A 14194-nucleotide genomic window follows, 5' to 3' on the forward strand; every position below is an offset into this window, starting at 1 on the left:
GCATAGAAAGAGACCCCCAGCAGGAAGGTAAGTAAGGAATCTGGCAGAGAAACCCAGAGATAGAACAAGGTAGAGGCAGAAACACCGTTTGAAGACCTGCAGCCTTCAGTTCTAATCAGAGGAGTTCTTGGTACTCGCCCTCAGAGAGAACAAGGCTGAAATCACCAAGCAAACTTGTTTCAGTGAGAAGCAAGCAAGAGAATGGAATGTGCCTCAGCTGAAGAAGCAGAGCTGTACCCAGTGACCGTTTTCCTGAGTGCGTTGCTCCCTGGGGTGCTAAGGGGTAGAAGTGGGCTGGACCCAGGAGAAGACTGCTCCTTCCAGCTTCCAGGCCTGATTTTTCACTCCTTCTGGAGGCAGAAGTGATGTCTTACTGGCTCACTTGTATTTTCCTCTCTGTGTTGCTCCCCTCTGCTCCGTGTGTATGTTGGGCTAAGATTGGGCAAGGTGAGCACTGGGAAAGGGGGACCAGAGAGAGGAAGGGAACCATGTCTGCTCTCTCCCCTCCAGTGGTGCTGCTTCTGGAGGTCAGGGAATCTCCCAGGCTGCAGGCTCCTGGGTTGTTGAGGCTGTTTTTAGACTCATTGTGACTAATGGGAGAATGCTGAGTTTTCTGAGCAGGTGCCTGTCGACCCTCTGGGGTAGTCTTACTGCTCTGAAGATAAAATAAGTATAGAAGTACTGAAGTAAGGAGTTTGCAATAAAAAAGGAAAATGAAAAAATGGAAACCATAAGCAAAATGAAAATTATTGGATCAAGTATGAAGAATGGTAGATGTCAAAGCACTTGATAATTTTCTGCTAACAGACCTTGTGAAGATGGAAGTTTCCATAATTCTTCTTTTCCTTTTTTTCCTCTTGCTCTTGTCACAAGATCTAGGAGCATGAGGAATCTGTCATTTCAGTGCTGCACTGCAACACAAAGCAAGGCAGAAGTATAGCGTGCCCTTAAATGACAGCATGAACACAATGGCAGGTTTGGCCGCCTGCAATAGATGTTAAATTGCTACTCTCTAAACTTTTAAATTTATATGTGAAAAGCTTTCAATGCAATCATTTAATTATTCATTGAAAGTTTATATTCACAACATTAATGTGCAAGTGTTATACATAACATACTCCACTAGGCACTATTTATAAAATTAAACTTAGCGATTCAGTTATGAAAATAAATCATGGCCCACATGGCCTGGAAGGCCTGCTAAAAGCAGGCAAGAGGCCCATGAAAATGTTTCCTTTGAATTACACAGAAATTCCAGGAGAGAAAGACCAAGGGTATTTGTTTTAAGCTGCTCTGTGTATCCTCTTAAACTGTTACTATGAGGAACAGAGGTTGTGGCCATAATGAAAATGAGGAGATCCAGTGTGTGTCTATGACCTGGTTGAAGTCTGGTAGTCCAAGTGGTGTTTTCACTGGCCTGTAAAAATGCCAGGGATTTGCAAAACTATTCAAAAAAGTGAAGAAATAGATGTCTTAAAATATTGAATTAGTGCATATATTTGGGTTCATTTTCCCCCTCTTTTGTGTACCTTATGCCTCCAATTTCCAGCCATGCTGTTACTATTATAAATTATCAACAATATTAAATAAAGGGGTAAAAAAACTCTGTTGTATCCCGTGTTTAAAATACCTCTACTCACGTCTGTTTTCTTTCTCATACCACATTTACTTAAGTCTTACCAATACCTTGCTTTAGGAAACGTAGTAATGTACTACGGCCATAGAAAGGCCTTCTAGCCAGTCTGTTCTGTCAGGTCTTACCAATTCTTCTCTCTCGGTAAGCAAGTGGCGGCAACCACATGGGCACGAGAGAAGATCTCCTGACTCCTCAGGGCATCTCTCTACACCACAGACCCTGATGCCAACTGGCCCCCTCCAGCCATGGTCAAATGGGAAAGCAAATCTAGTCAGGGTTTAGAAGGGTGGGGAAGTCAACCTAGAAAGTCTAATGTATTTGGAGGAAGTCTTCAAAAACATCTTTACAATTTCATAGTAGGGATTATTTTTTCTGGCAATATTGCAACATAAACAGATATTCCTGGCTGGCTACTCCATGGGGCAGCACCAAGTTGGCATTTACACTTCACAGAAGAGGTATATGAGGAAAGATGGTCCCAGTTACTTGTTAGGAATCATACAGACTGACTGTAGCACACTCTGGGTTGGTGTGTGGAATTCATTTTTTTCGTTTACTTTTTTGTATTACATAAGTAATGCATGTTTCTTGTAGAAAAATCAGGCAGTGAAAATGAAGAAAAGGAAAAAAACACATTGTCCAAGGGCCCAGCAATGACCATATTAATTTTCCTTCTAATTTTCTGTATATGTGTATATAAGTCTATGTACATACCTACATAGTTTTTTCAGAATGAACCTGTACTGACTCATAACCTTTTTTTCACTCAGCGTAATACTGGGAATGTCTTTTTGTGTAAGGTAGTGGATCTCCCGTGAAGTCCTCACAAAGGCCTATCCAGGCCTAGCATTCTTTTAGTCATGGAATAAACCACACTCAGTTTCAAATTCTAGTCCTGTCACTTACTGTGTCCTTGAGCAAGTTCCTTCGCTTATCTGAGCTTCCCTTTCCTCACCTGTAGTCATTCCAGTTTCATAGGGTTGCAGTGAGGAGAAATTAAGTGTTACAGCAACGAAGGGCAGCACCCAGCCCTGTAGTAGTGCTCAGTAAATGTTTGCGAATTAGTGAATTCATGCCCTCAGGAGCTTACTTGGATGTTACCTGACTTTTGATGGGTTCTACTTGCTCACTGTACTCATCATTATCTGAAATTATACTGTTTATTTTCAAATTTACTACTTATTGTCTCTCTTCATGAGCACAAAACATTCTCAGCAACAGAGTGGTGGCCAGTGCCTAGAAAAATGCCTGGCACACAAAATGTTGAAAATTTATGGTGTTGACTTACTTGCGTCTTTCCAATGACCCAACCTTGCCATTGTCGCCTGGAGGCTGTGCAGCACAGAATCACGCCCTTTCCCTTTATCTCATTATTCGCTGACCCGTGCTTGGTTCTAGCCATCCTCCGTTACCTGAAGAATGATGGGAAGATTCATTTGGTGGTTTTCAACAACCTGCAGCTGGCTGACGGGAGGCGGCACAGGGTCCTCCTGAGACTGAACAATCTGCACCGGGGAGCTGGCTCTGTAGAGCTCTACGTGGACTGCTCGCAAGTGGATTCCATTCACAATCTCCCCAGAGCCTTTTCTGGCCTCGCCCAGAGTCCTGAGGCTGTTGAATTGAGGACTTTCCAGAGGAAGGCACAGGTAAGAACCCACAAACCATTCTCCAAAGTGGAAAGATGAGTTTCTGAAGCTTCTGCTCAATGCAGAAGAGTGGGCTGATGTCAAGAGTGGGTCTAATTTTGGCTGCATGTTAGAAACACCTGTGGAACTTAAAAACAGACTGCTAGAGGGCCCACCCTCCAGACAAGTTACATCAGAATCTATAGTGGTGGTGCCTCGGCATCAGTATTTTTTAAAATACTGATTCTAACGTGAAGTCAAAATTGAGAGCTGCTCTTTTAGAGGATAAGTGGAGACTTTGGCGATATAATTGTAAAGCAGGAAAGGAATAGCAAAAAGAATAGCAAAAATTTTTTAACTGTCTTAGGGCAATAGGATGATCTACTTGTAATCTTTCTATAGCGTTATTATATTTTTAATGAAAGTAAAAAAGAATGATTGGAAATTGCCAAGCACCAGGAGCAACATTTTTCACAGGTCTCACTAGGGCATCCCTAACAAAAAGACCCTTATTGCCAACTTAATTCCATGAGGCCTTACAAATCACATCACTTCTGTCTTCCGTTTTATGCCCTGTTGATGGTATTTTTTTCATCATATCGTTGCACCTACTCTAGAAATTGCCACATATGCTTCTCTTAGAATTTTGCACTAGGGGGACTTCCCTGGTGGCTCAGTGGTTAAGAATCTGCCTGCCAATGCAGGAGACATGGGTTCGAGCCCTGGCCCGGGAAGCTCCCGTGTGCCACAACTACTGAGCCCACGTGCCACAACCACTGAAGCCCGTGCTCCTAGGGCCCGTGCTCCACAACAAGAGAAGCCACTGCAATGAAAAGCCCATGCACCACAACAAAGAGTAGCCCCTGCTCACTGCAACTAGAGAAAAGCCCACGTACAGCAACGAAGACCCAATGCAGCCAAAAGTAAATATAAAAAATAAATAAATTTATTTTTAAAAAAAGAATTTTGTGCTAGGAAATACTTTGTTTCCTATAAATAACTAGTATTCTTTGTCTTTTCCAATTATTACTATAACTGCTCATCATTCCAGAATTTCATCTGATACGGAAGTCAATCCCAAAATCAGTAACTACGTTCATCCACTGTGGCCCATATTATTGTTTTATATATTGCAATCACTATTTTCCACTTCTATTTCATTATTATATGCTTTAACTAAATTATATGTGCTTTTACCAAGTTATTCTGAGCCCTTTGTGTAAAGAAGCAGGGTGTAAACAGTCATTTCCATTGTAACTAGGAATGCTGAGAAGTTTTAGATAATAATGTAAAAACTATGAATCAGATACTAGAATTTGTGCTTGAAACATAGGAAGCATTTTCAAGCAGAAGTTTCAGGAAAGCTAAAATCCAAGTTTAGAGAGAGGGAGAAAGAGTTGTATATATATTTAGTGTAGATTTATATATATAGAGAAAATCATTAATGGAGAGATATGCCAAACTTTATTTCTGAATCCCCAGAGTAGCCCAAATAGTCAGAATGACAGTCAGAAATTGTGTCACTGACATTTCAGAAATTAGTCTCCACCACTAAATAAGTCCATTTCTAAAAACCAAGGTCATCAGAAACAGATGGAATTTTTTGGAATTTTGTCCAATATTTCTACCTCCTTAGACTATCAACAAGGACCACAGTGCTCTGTCTTCATAGTCACCTTCTCAGTCAGTCAGTCAGTCAATTAGTCAGTCAGTAGGCACATTCTAGGCATTAGGCCGAACAGTCATGGCTCTGCCTCCATAGAGCTTATGGTCTGATTCCAACAAAATACCTATTATGTAGCACGTGTTACATACATCTTAACTTAGCTAAATGAAAAGGCAGAGTCCCTCTGAAAATCCTTAGCATGCTCATTTCTAAAATAAGAATGATGACTTTATGTTGCCAGTTAACATAAACATTTTCTATCATACATATATAAAATAATGAGTACAGTAAAAGCTACAAAATTAAGGGGTGAGGAAATTGACTGTGACTAACAATGAATGATGGTTATAAACCAGTAATGTGAAAATATATGAAAATATACATCACAGAATATACAGTTTAATATCACTAATTATTAAAGAAATGTAAATCAAAACCACAATGTGGTATCATCTCACACCAGTCAGAATGGCCATCATCAAAAGGTCTACAAATAATAAATGCTGGAGTGGGTGTGGAGAAAAGGGAACCCTGTTGTACTGTTGGTGGGAATGTAAATTGGTACAGCCACTATGGAGAACAGTATGGAGGTTCCTTAAAAAACTAAAAATAGAACTACCATATGACCAAGCAATCCCACTACTGGGCATATACCCTGAGAAAACCATAATTCAAAAAGACACATGCACCCCAGTATTTATTACAGCACTCTTTACAATAGCCAGGACATGGAAGCAACCTAAATATCCATCAACAGAGGAACAGATAAAGAATATGTGGTACGTATATACAGTGGAATATGACTCAGCCATAAAAAGGAACAAAATTGGGTCATTTGTAGAGACTTGGATGGACCTAGAGAATGTCATACAGAGTGAAGTAAGTCAGAAAGAGAAAAACAAATATCATATATTAACATATATGTGGAATCTAGAAAAATGGTACAGATGAACCTGTTTGCAAGGCAGAAATAGACACAGATGTAGAGAACAAATGTATGGACACCAAGAGGGGAAAGGAGGGGTGGGATGAATTGCGAGATTGGGATTGACATATATACACTAATATGTATAAAATAGATAACAATGAGAACCTGCTGTATAGCACAAGGAACTCTACTCAGTGCTCTGTGGTGACCTAAATGGGAAGGAAATCCAAAAAAGAGGGTGTATATGTATACGTATAGCTGATTCACTTTGCTGTACAGCAGAAACTAACACAACGTTGTAACTCAACTATACCCCAATAAAAAAGAAAAAGAATATACAAAAAAAAAAAAGAATATACGGTTTATTCATCCTCATAATCCAAGGAAACCAGAGACTTTGCTAAAACCTGGATCCAAGACACCCTAAGAACAATAGTGTTTAAAATTGGGGTCAATGTCTTATTCATTACAGTCTAAACTCCATAAACAAACAACTCCTAAGAGGCTCCTGCCACAAAAGAGCTTGTTTACCATGAAGGAAAACTGCCTTTTCTCTTCTCTGAGTCACCTTCATGAACTCTCAGACCACGCTGGACTCCAGCACTCTCCTAAGCTACTGGTTTCTGCCATATTTGCTTCAGTCAAAAGGATAGGGCTGGCAGGCTTCAGGAAAAAATGCAAAACCACAAAATTATGTAAAGTGTCAGAGTCCAAGTATTCAGGCCTACTGTGTTACGAAAATTGTGTGCGTCTGCAAGCTCATTGGCTTTTGAATGACATCAGCAATGTATGGTATGAATCCGATTTCTTCCAGGACTCCTTGGAAGAGCTGAAGTTGGCGGTGAGAGGCTCGCTGTTCCAGGTGGCCAGCCTGCAAGACTGCTTCCTGCAGCAGAGCGAGCCGCTGGCTGCCACAAGCACAGGTGTGGGCTCTTGGGCAGTTTGCACACCTCCATCAACACAAACCCCCAGGCCCCCGGCTGGACTGGGTCCCTTCCCAGAAAGGTGGGCTGTCGGTAGAGCAGCCCTACAGGATCACGTACCTACAGAGATGAGGCTCTTGTGCCAAGTCCAGGGCAAGGAATATTTTCATTGCACTTTTATTAGTATAATTCATAGGAATTTGGAGTAACCAGCCCAGTGGCATCATTATCATTATGTTTTAGATGAATTAAATGAGTTTTACCCCAAACTAAATTCCTATATCTTAGGTTCTTTGTCTTGATGGTCTCTGGGAAATGATTTGTTTTTGAGTCACTGTAGAAATTTAGCTGTCACTGACTGAATGTGCCTTACCTTCTGCTATTCCTACAGGAGACTTCAATCGGCAGTTCTTGGGGCAGATGTCACAACTAAACCAGCTACTGGGAGAGGTGAAGGATCTTCTGAGACAGCAGGTAACAAGTAGGACATACCATCAGAGGAGGCCCAGTCTTATCAGAGAAGCTCTGTGTTGGAGTTAATGGATCTGCAGGCCTGCAGAGGCAGGGAGGGGACCTGGAGCCTGACCCCAAGTGGCCCCGTGCAGCCCGCTGCCCTGGGGCTCTGAAAATGGGGGACCAGCCTGTGATAAACACACCAGGGCTCCATGCAGAGTGGGAACTACCAAGAGCTCCTTTAACACTCCTTTAAATACTGCTTAATAGTTTGCTACTCATGGATTCTTTCACTCCTGGATTATACATCAGGAACTCCTTTTCCATCTTTTTTTTTCTCCCTTCCCATTTCTAAAGGTCAAGGAAACATCATTTTTGCGAAACACAATAGCTGAATGCCAGGCTTGCGGTAAGTGCTTTTCTAGTAACTGGTGCGTTCTGAGTTGGACCAGCAAATGCCAACTGATGATGGGCCTGGGTGGGTGAGGCTCCACTGGCGCTGGTTTCTGGAGGTTTGACACAGAGACGGAGGGAAGGGAAGAGAAGTTCACCGGGAAACTAAACTTGATTCTGCATCAGCTCTGTTTTCTTGGTGGTTTATAAGCCTGTGGATGATGGTTTTCCTCTAGGTCCTCTCAGCTTTCAGTCTCCAACCCCCAACACCGTGGTGCCCCCCGTGCTCCCAGCATCCCTGATACCCCCAGCGCGCCGGTGCGATTCCAACCCGTGTTTCCGTGGCGTCCGATGTACCAACACCAGAGATGGCTTTCATTGTGGGCCCTGCCCTGAGGGCTATACAGGAAATGGGATCACCTGTTCTGACGTTGATGAGGTAAAAGTTCAACTAGATAGGATGGGGCTCGCTCAGTATCTTGTACACCCGACAGCTTATGGAAAAAGAAGCCATGTTGATGACTAAGGGATGACTTGGGTTGTCCTCCAGGCTACATAAAAAGTACTCCCTCGGGAATCCTTAGAGATGTGTGATGGTGGGAAGGAGGAGGCGTGACACACAGTTGTGGCCGTGATCATTGCGTCTCCCTCCATGGTTCCCACTCTTCCGGTTTGTGCTGCTACAGTGCTGAGATTTCAGCCTTCAACTCTAACACTGATTCTCTCTCTTAAGCAGTCTCTGTGACAATTGTGATTTTTCCACACATTTGCAAACGTGGGAGGGGAAAGATCTGGGTAAGGGTGTATTTCAGGGGTTGCAACTGATTGCTTCAGGCTTCCTAAAACAGAGGAGCAGACAGGAATCTCGAACCAATAAGACCTTTGGAAGAGGCCCCGTTATCTGTGAGTAACCAAAAGTGCCCAGAGGTGGAGCCAGAAAGACATACAGCAAATACGGGCTGTTTGGCCAGCTGGCAAAGCCTCTGAAGGACCGTCGTTAGCCAGTCACTGGTCCAGTCCCAAAACAGGGTTCACAGTGGGTAGCAAGGCTGCCCCCAGAATGTGCCTTTGCCCTCCCATCAGGCCAGAGGAAGGCTGGAAGGAGCTTTCACACACATGGATCCTGCAGGCTTGTGGTAGCTGATGACCTCCCCAGGTAGTAAAAGCAATTAAGATGGTCTTTAGTCATCCCTCCACTGGAGGAACATCTGCACATGTTTCACAGAACTGCATCTGGTTTTTATCTGTGAGCTGGAATTTTCCTCCTTTTGAAAGGGCAGGAAGTGGTCATGTTTTTTACATTAGTTGAACTGGTTAAAAACAAAACAAAACAAAACAAAATCAGAATGAACCTCCTAGACTGTGAGAGCCTAGGAATAGTCATGGACTTGGTAGGGCACAAAGGCAGGCACAGACCCTGGTGAATCACATCTTACTCAAGAAACAACAACTGCCCTGGCTTTATCTTCTCAAGGTCTTTTTGTTTGAGTAGTTGGTTCCTTTGGACTCAACTAATAGCCAGCTGACAAGTGGTCCAGGAGCACTGTCCTCTCACAGAGGTTTTAAAACTCCAAGTTAGAATATCAGGGAATTTGCACTGGGAGGTAGACTGGTTAACATTAAGGACTCTTTCCACTCAGCTGTGCGTGATTCTATAATATAGCAAAAGCCCACTACAAGGAAACCTCCTGACCGTGTGGGTCAGGGATTCTGTGAGTAACTGTGAAATTGGAAGCCTTTATTGCCTTTGATCATGTCGAGCACCAAATAATGATAGTTAAATGAATCCCCAAGTCTACGCAAATAGATGAATGGAAGTTTGAGAGTGTTTTCTCCATGCGGCTGAAGAGTGAATTTTTCTTTCTCTCTAGTGCAAATACCATCCCTGCTACCCAGGCGTGCGCTGTGTGAACTTGGCTCCTGGCTTCAGATGTGACACCTGCCCGGTGGGCTTCACAGGGCCCACGGTGCAGGGTGTTGGGATCAATTTTGCCAAGACAAACAAGCAGGTGGGCTGAAGTTGCGGCCTTTTAATCTCTAATTACCAACAGAAAACCTTTGGTTGGTTCCCACCTCTTTCCATATAACCCTATACCTCCCTGAGCGGCCAAGGGTGTGCAGAATGTTCTCAGGCACTGCGGGCACATTAGGAAGTTTTCCAACTCATTTCATCAAGGCTGGTGAGGAGGAAGCTAGTCAACTGGGATAATCAATCGAGTAGCACCAGGAAAGCAGTGAAGTGGGTAATCCTGGATATGTGGCATGTTTCAGCCTTATTTTGTTGGTAGTCGTTTGAACATTTTGTCCCACCAAATAACTTAAGAACTGGGGAAACAAATAAAAGCTTTGAAAAATTAGGTCACTTTCATAGAGTCATTGTTGCTGATCAGAAGCTGTTTTAGAGATGAGAGGATCTCAAGAGTGGAAATAATCCCCTGAGGAAACCTGCCTTTCTTCTTATATAAGCCGTAAATTGCTGTAAAGCACTCAAGCACTTTGTGACAGTCTCCGTTTATTTCCAAATGTTCTACTATTTCCTGGCCATTATTTAACTGACTGACCGTGAAATTCTTTTTGATGTTTTCAGCCCCTAAAAATGGTTGGTCTATAAATATATTTTACTACCTTACGGAAATTATTAGCTTTAAAGAAGGGCAGAGGTTCATTATCCCCTAGCAGCCTATCAAAGGATTCTAGAGGGCATCATTTTTTAGACTAGAAAAAGGAGCCAAGCTCGACACACAGGAATGACAAGAAGCCATTGGAGTAATGACCTAAGTTTTTCTTCCTCTTCTCTAAAGACAGAATCGCCAAGACTAAGCTAAGGAAAATAGACAAAAAGAAACAGAAGGTGCTTTACGTAAGCTAGGAAGGAGCCCTTCCAGTGGATTTCCAGAATATGGTAGAATGAACTCAAGTCAAAGGGAACCAACTTGCTAAAATTAAACAACAAATTTTAATGCATGACCAATATCAAAAGAAATAAGAGGAAATGTGCAGGTTCGAGAAACAAAGAGGGAACTCAGAGTCAGAGCTGTGGGTGGAAACTGATGTCACAGCAGCTCATGGGAGGTGGGAGATGGTTTTAGGTCCTCCAAGTGGGAAACTGGGGTTCAAGCACTGTGTGGGTATAGCAGATGTAGTCTTGAACCTTTAGAAAGACCTAATACCCCTGAGGAAAGCCAGAAGCCTTGGAGAGCTACCCTACTTATTACAGGGAGATGAGAAAACTTTCTTAGCCCCCCAAAATCAACAGGAAGCTTGATGTCAGCTTTGGGACATGGTTGACAGAAATGACAGTTGCCCACAACAAATCAAAGCTCCAAGCTTGTAAGACATATAGTCATGAGCTCCGAACCTATGTTACACACAGAATGCAGAAACAGGAGCCCCAAAATTGACATAAAAACCAGCCCTAGAGCAGTAAAATCCCCAGGACCCTGGCTAATATCACTTTGTGAAGAGACTCCAAAACTCAGGGCAAGTGGGACACCCTCAAGCAAAAGCAGCGCCACTAAGGATATACTCTGATCACCAGCCTACCTGAAATTGCATGTCCTCGCTTCACACAAAGATGTCAAAACAAAGCAAAATGTATTTGTCCTTCTACTTAAACAGTGTCCCTTTAAAATTCTCTGCACTAGGCCTGCACTGACATTGATGAGTGTCGAAATGGAGCCTGTGTTCTCAATTCTATCTGTGTTAACACTTTGGTGAGTATTTTTCATGGCTCTTGTTATCGAAGACCAGTTATTAAAACAAGTATGTGTACATAAATCATAACTCCAAAACACATGGAGAACATATGGGCATGACATATTTGATTTGCAAGTGAGGATAAAAGTTTGTGCTGAAAAACAGTTTTTAATGTAAGAGTAATTTATAAGTAATTTTCTATATAAGAATGATTTTATATGGGAATTCCCTTGTGGTCCAGTGGTTAGGACTCTGCGCTGTCACTAACGAGGGCTCGGGTTCAATCCCTGGTCGAGGAACTAAGATCCCGCAAGCTGTGTGGCGTGGCCAAAAAAATAATAATAATAATAATTTTATACATGCCAAATTTGTTCTTTATCTTCTCTCAAAGTTGCAGTGTTGGGCTTTTGGGGTTTTTTCTTTCTTTTTTTATACAGCAGTTCTCATTAGTCATCACTTTTATACACATCAGTGTATACATGTCAATCCCAATCTCCCAATTCATCACACCCCCACCCCCACCCCCCACAGCTTTCCCCCCTTGGTGTCCATACGTTTCTTCTCTACATCTGTGTCTCTATTTCTGCCCTGCAAACCGGTTCATCTGTACCATTTTTCTAGATTCCACATATATGTGTTAATATATGATATTTGTGTTTCTCTTTCTGACTTACTTCACTCTGTATGACAGTCTCTAGATCCATCCACGTCTCAACAAATGACCCAATTTCGTTCCTTTCTATGGCTGAGTAATATTCCATTGTATATGTGTGCCACATCTTCTTTATCCATTTGTCTGTCGATGGGCATTTAGGTTGTTTCCATGACCTGGCTATTGTAAACAGTGCTGCTATGAACATTGGGATGCATGTGTCTTTTGGAATTATGGTTTTCTCTGGGTATATGCCCAGTAGTGGGATTGCTGGGTCGTATGGTAGTTCTATTTATAGTTTTTTAAGGAACCTTCATACTGTTCTCCGTAGTGGCTGTATCAATTTACATTCCCACCAACAGTGCAAGAGGGTTCCCTTTTCTCCACACCCTCTCCAGCATTTGTTGTTTGTAGATTTTCTGATGATGCCCATTCTAACTGCTGTGAGATGATACCTCATTCTAGTTTTGATTTGCATTTCTATAATAATTAGTGATGTTGAGCAGCTTTTCATGTGCTTCTTGGCCATCTCTATGTCTTCTTTGGAGAAATGTCTATTTAGGTCTTCTGCCCATTTTTGGATTGGGTTGTTTGTTTTTATAATATAGAGCTGCATGAGCTGTTTTATATATTTTGGAGATTAATCCTTTGTCCGTTGATTCATTTGCAAATATTTTCTCTCATTCTGAGGCTTGTCTTTTTGTCTTGTTTATGGTTTCCTTTGCTGTGCAAAAGCTTTTAAGTTTCATTAGTTCCCATTTGTTTATTTTTGTTTTTATTTCCATTACTCTAGGAGGTGGATCAAAAAAGATCTTGCTGTGATTTATGTCAGAGAGTGTTCTTCCTATATTTTCCTCTAAGAGTTTTATAGTGTCCGGTCTTACATTTAGATATCTAATCCATTTTGAGTTTATTTTTGTGTATGGTGTTGGGGAGTGTTCTAATTTCATTCTTTTACATGTAGCTGTCCAGTTTTCCCAGCACCACTTACTGAAGAGACTCTCTTTTCTCCATTGTATATCCTTGCCTCCTTTGTCATAGATTAGTTGACCATAGGTGCGTGGCTTTATCTCTGGGCTCTCTATCTTGTTCCATTGATCTATGTTTCTGTTATTGTGCCAGTACCATATTATCTTGATTACTGTAGCTTTGTAGTATAGTCTGAAGTCAGGGAGTCTGATTCCTCCAGCTCCGTTTTTTTCACTCAAGACTGCTTTGGCTATTCGGGGTCTTTTTTGTCTCCATACAAATTTTAAGATGTTTTTGTTCTAGTTCTGTAAAAAAGGACATTGGTAATTTGATAGGGATTGCACTGAATCTGTAGATTGCTTTGGGTAGTATAGTCATTTTCACAATATTGATTCTTCCAATCCAAGAACATGGTATCTCTCTCCGTCTGTTGGTATCATCTTTAATTTCTTTCATCAGTGTCTTATAGTTTTCTGCATACAGGTCTTTTGTCTCCCTAGGTAGGTTTATTCCTAGGTATTTTATTCTTTTTGTTGCAGTGGTAAATGGGAGTGTTTCCTTAATTTCTCTTTCAGATTTTTCATCATTAGTGTATAGGAATGCAAGAGATTTCTGTGCATTAATTTTGTATCCTGCTACTTTACGAAATTCATTGATTGGCTCTAGTAGTTTTCTGGTAGCATCTTTAGGATTCTCTATGTATAGTATCATGTCATCTGCAAACACTGACAGCTTTACTTCTTCTTTTCTGACTTGGATTCCTTTTATTTCTTTTTCTTCTCTGATTGCTGTGGCTAGGACTTCCAAAACTATGTTGAATAATAGTGGTGAGAGTGGGCAACCTTGTCTTGTTCCTGATCTTAGGGAAATCGTTTCAGTTTTTCACCATTGAGAATGATGCTGGCTGTGGGTTTGTCATATATGGCCTTTATTATGTTGAGGTAGGTTCCCCCAATGCCCACTTTCTGGAGAGTTTTTATCATAAATGGGTGTTGAATTTTGTCATAAGCTTTTTCTGCATCTATTGAGATGATCATATGGTTTTTCTCCTTCACCTTGTTAATATGGTGTATCACATTGATTGATTTGTGTATATTGAAGAAGCCTTGCATCCCTGGGATAAATCCCACTTGATCATGGTGTATGATCCTTTTAATGTGATGTTGGATTCTGTTTGCTGGTATTTTGTTGAGGATTTTTGCATCTGTATTCATCAGTGATATTGGTCTGTAGTTTTCTTTCTTTGTGACATC

General features: G+C 41.6%; 1 protein-coding gene across 1 annotated transcript in view; it reads left to right on the top strand.

Annotated features, from left to right (window-relative positions):
- THBS4 (thrombospondin 4) overlaps positions 1 to 14194 on the top strand; it is a 58471-nt gene that overhangs the window by 21931 nt on the left and 22346 nt on the right. Inside the window, exons 3-9 of the mRNA XM_007471975.1 lie at positions 3035 to 3282; positions 6670 to 6778; positions 7170 to 7252; positions 7589 to 7640; positions 7861 to 8063; positions 9496 to 9633; positions 11269 to 11337. Coding sequence (XP_007472037.1) covers positions 3035 to 3282; positions 6670 to 6778; positions 7170 to 7252; positions 7589 to 7640; positions 7861 to 8063; positions 9496 to 9633; positions 11269 to 11337 — 902 coding nt within the window. The remainder of the gene's footprint in view (positions 1 to 3034; positions 3283 to 6669; positions 6779 to 7169; positions 7253 to 7588; positions 7641 to 7860; positions 8064 to 9495; positions 9634 to 11268; positions 11338 to 14194) is intronic.

Source organism: Lipotes vexillifer, unplaced genomic scaffold, assembly GCF_000442215.2.
Source record: "Lipotes vexillifer unplaced genomic scaffold, Lipotes_vexillifer_v1.1 scaffold83, whole genome shotgun sequence".
Classification (NCBI taxonomy): Eukaryota; Metazoa; Chordata; class Mammalia; order Artiodactyla; family Lipotidae; genus Lipotes; species Lipotes vexillifer.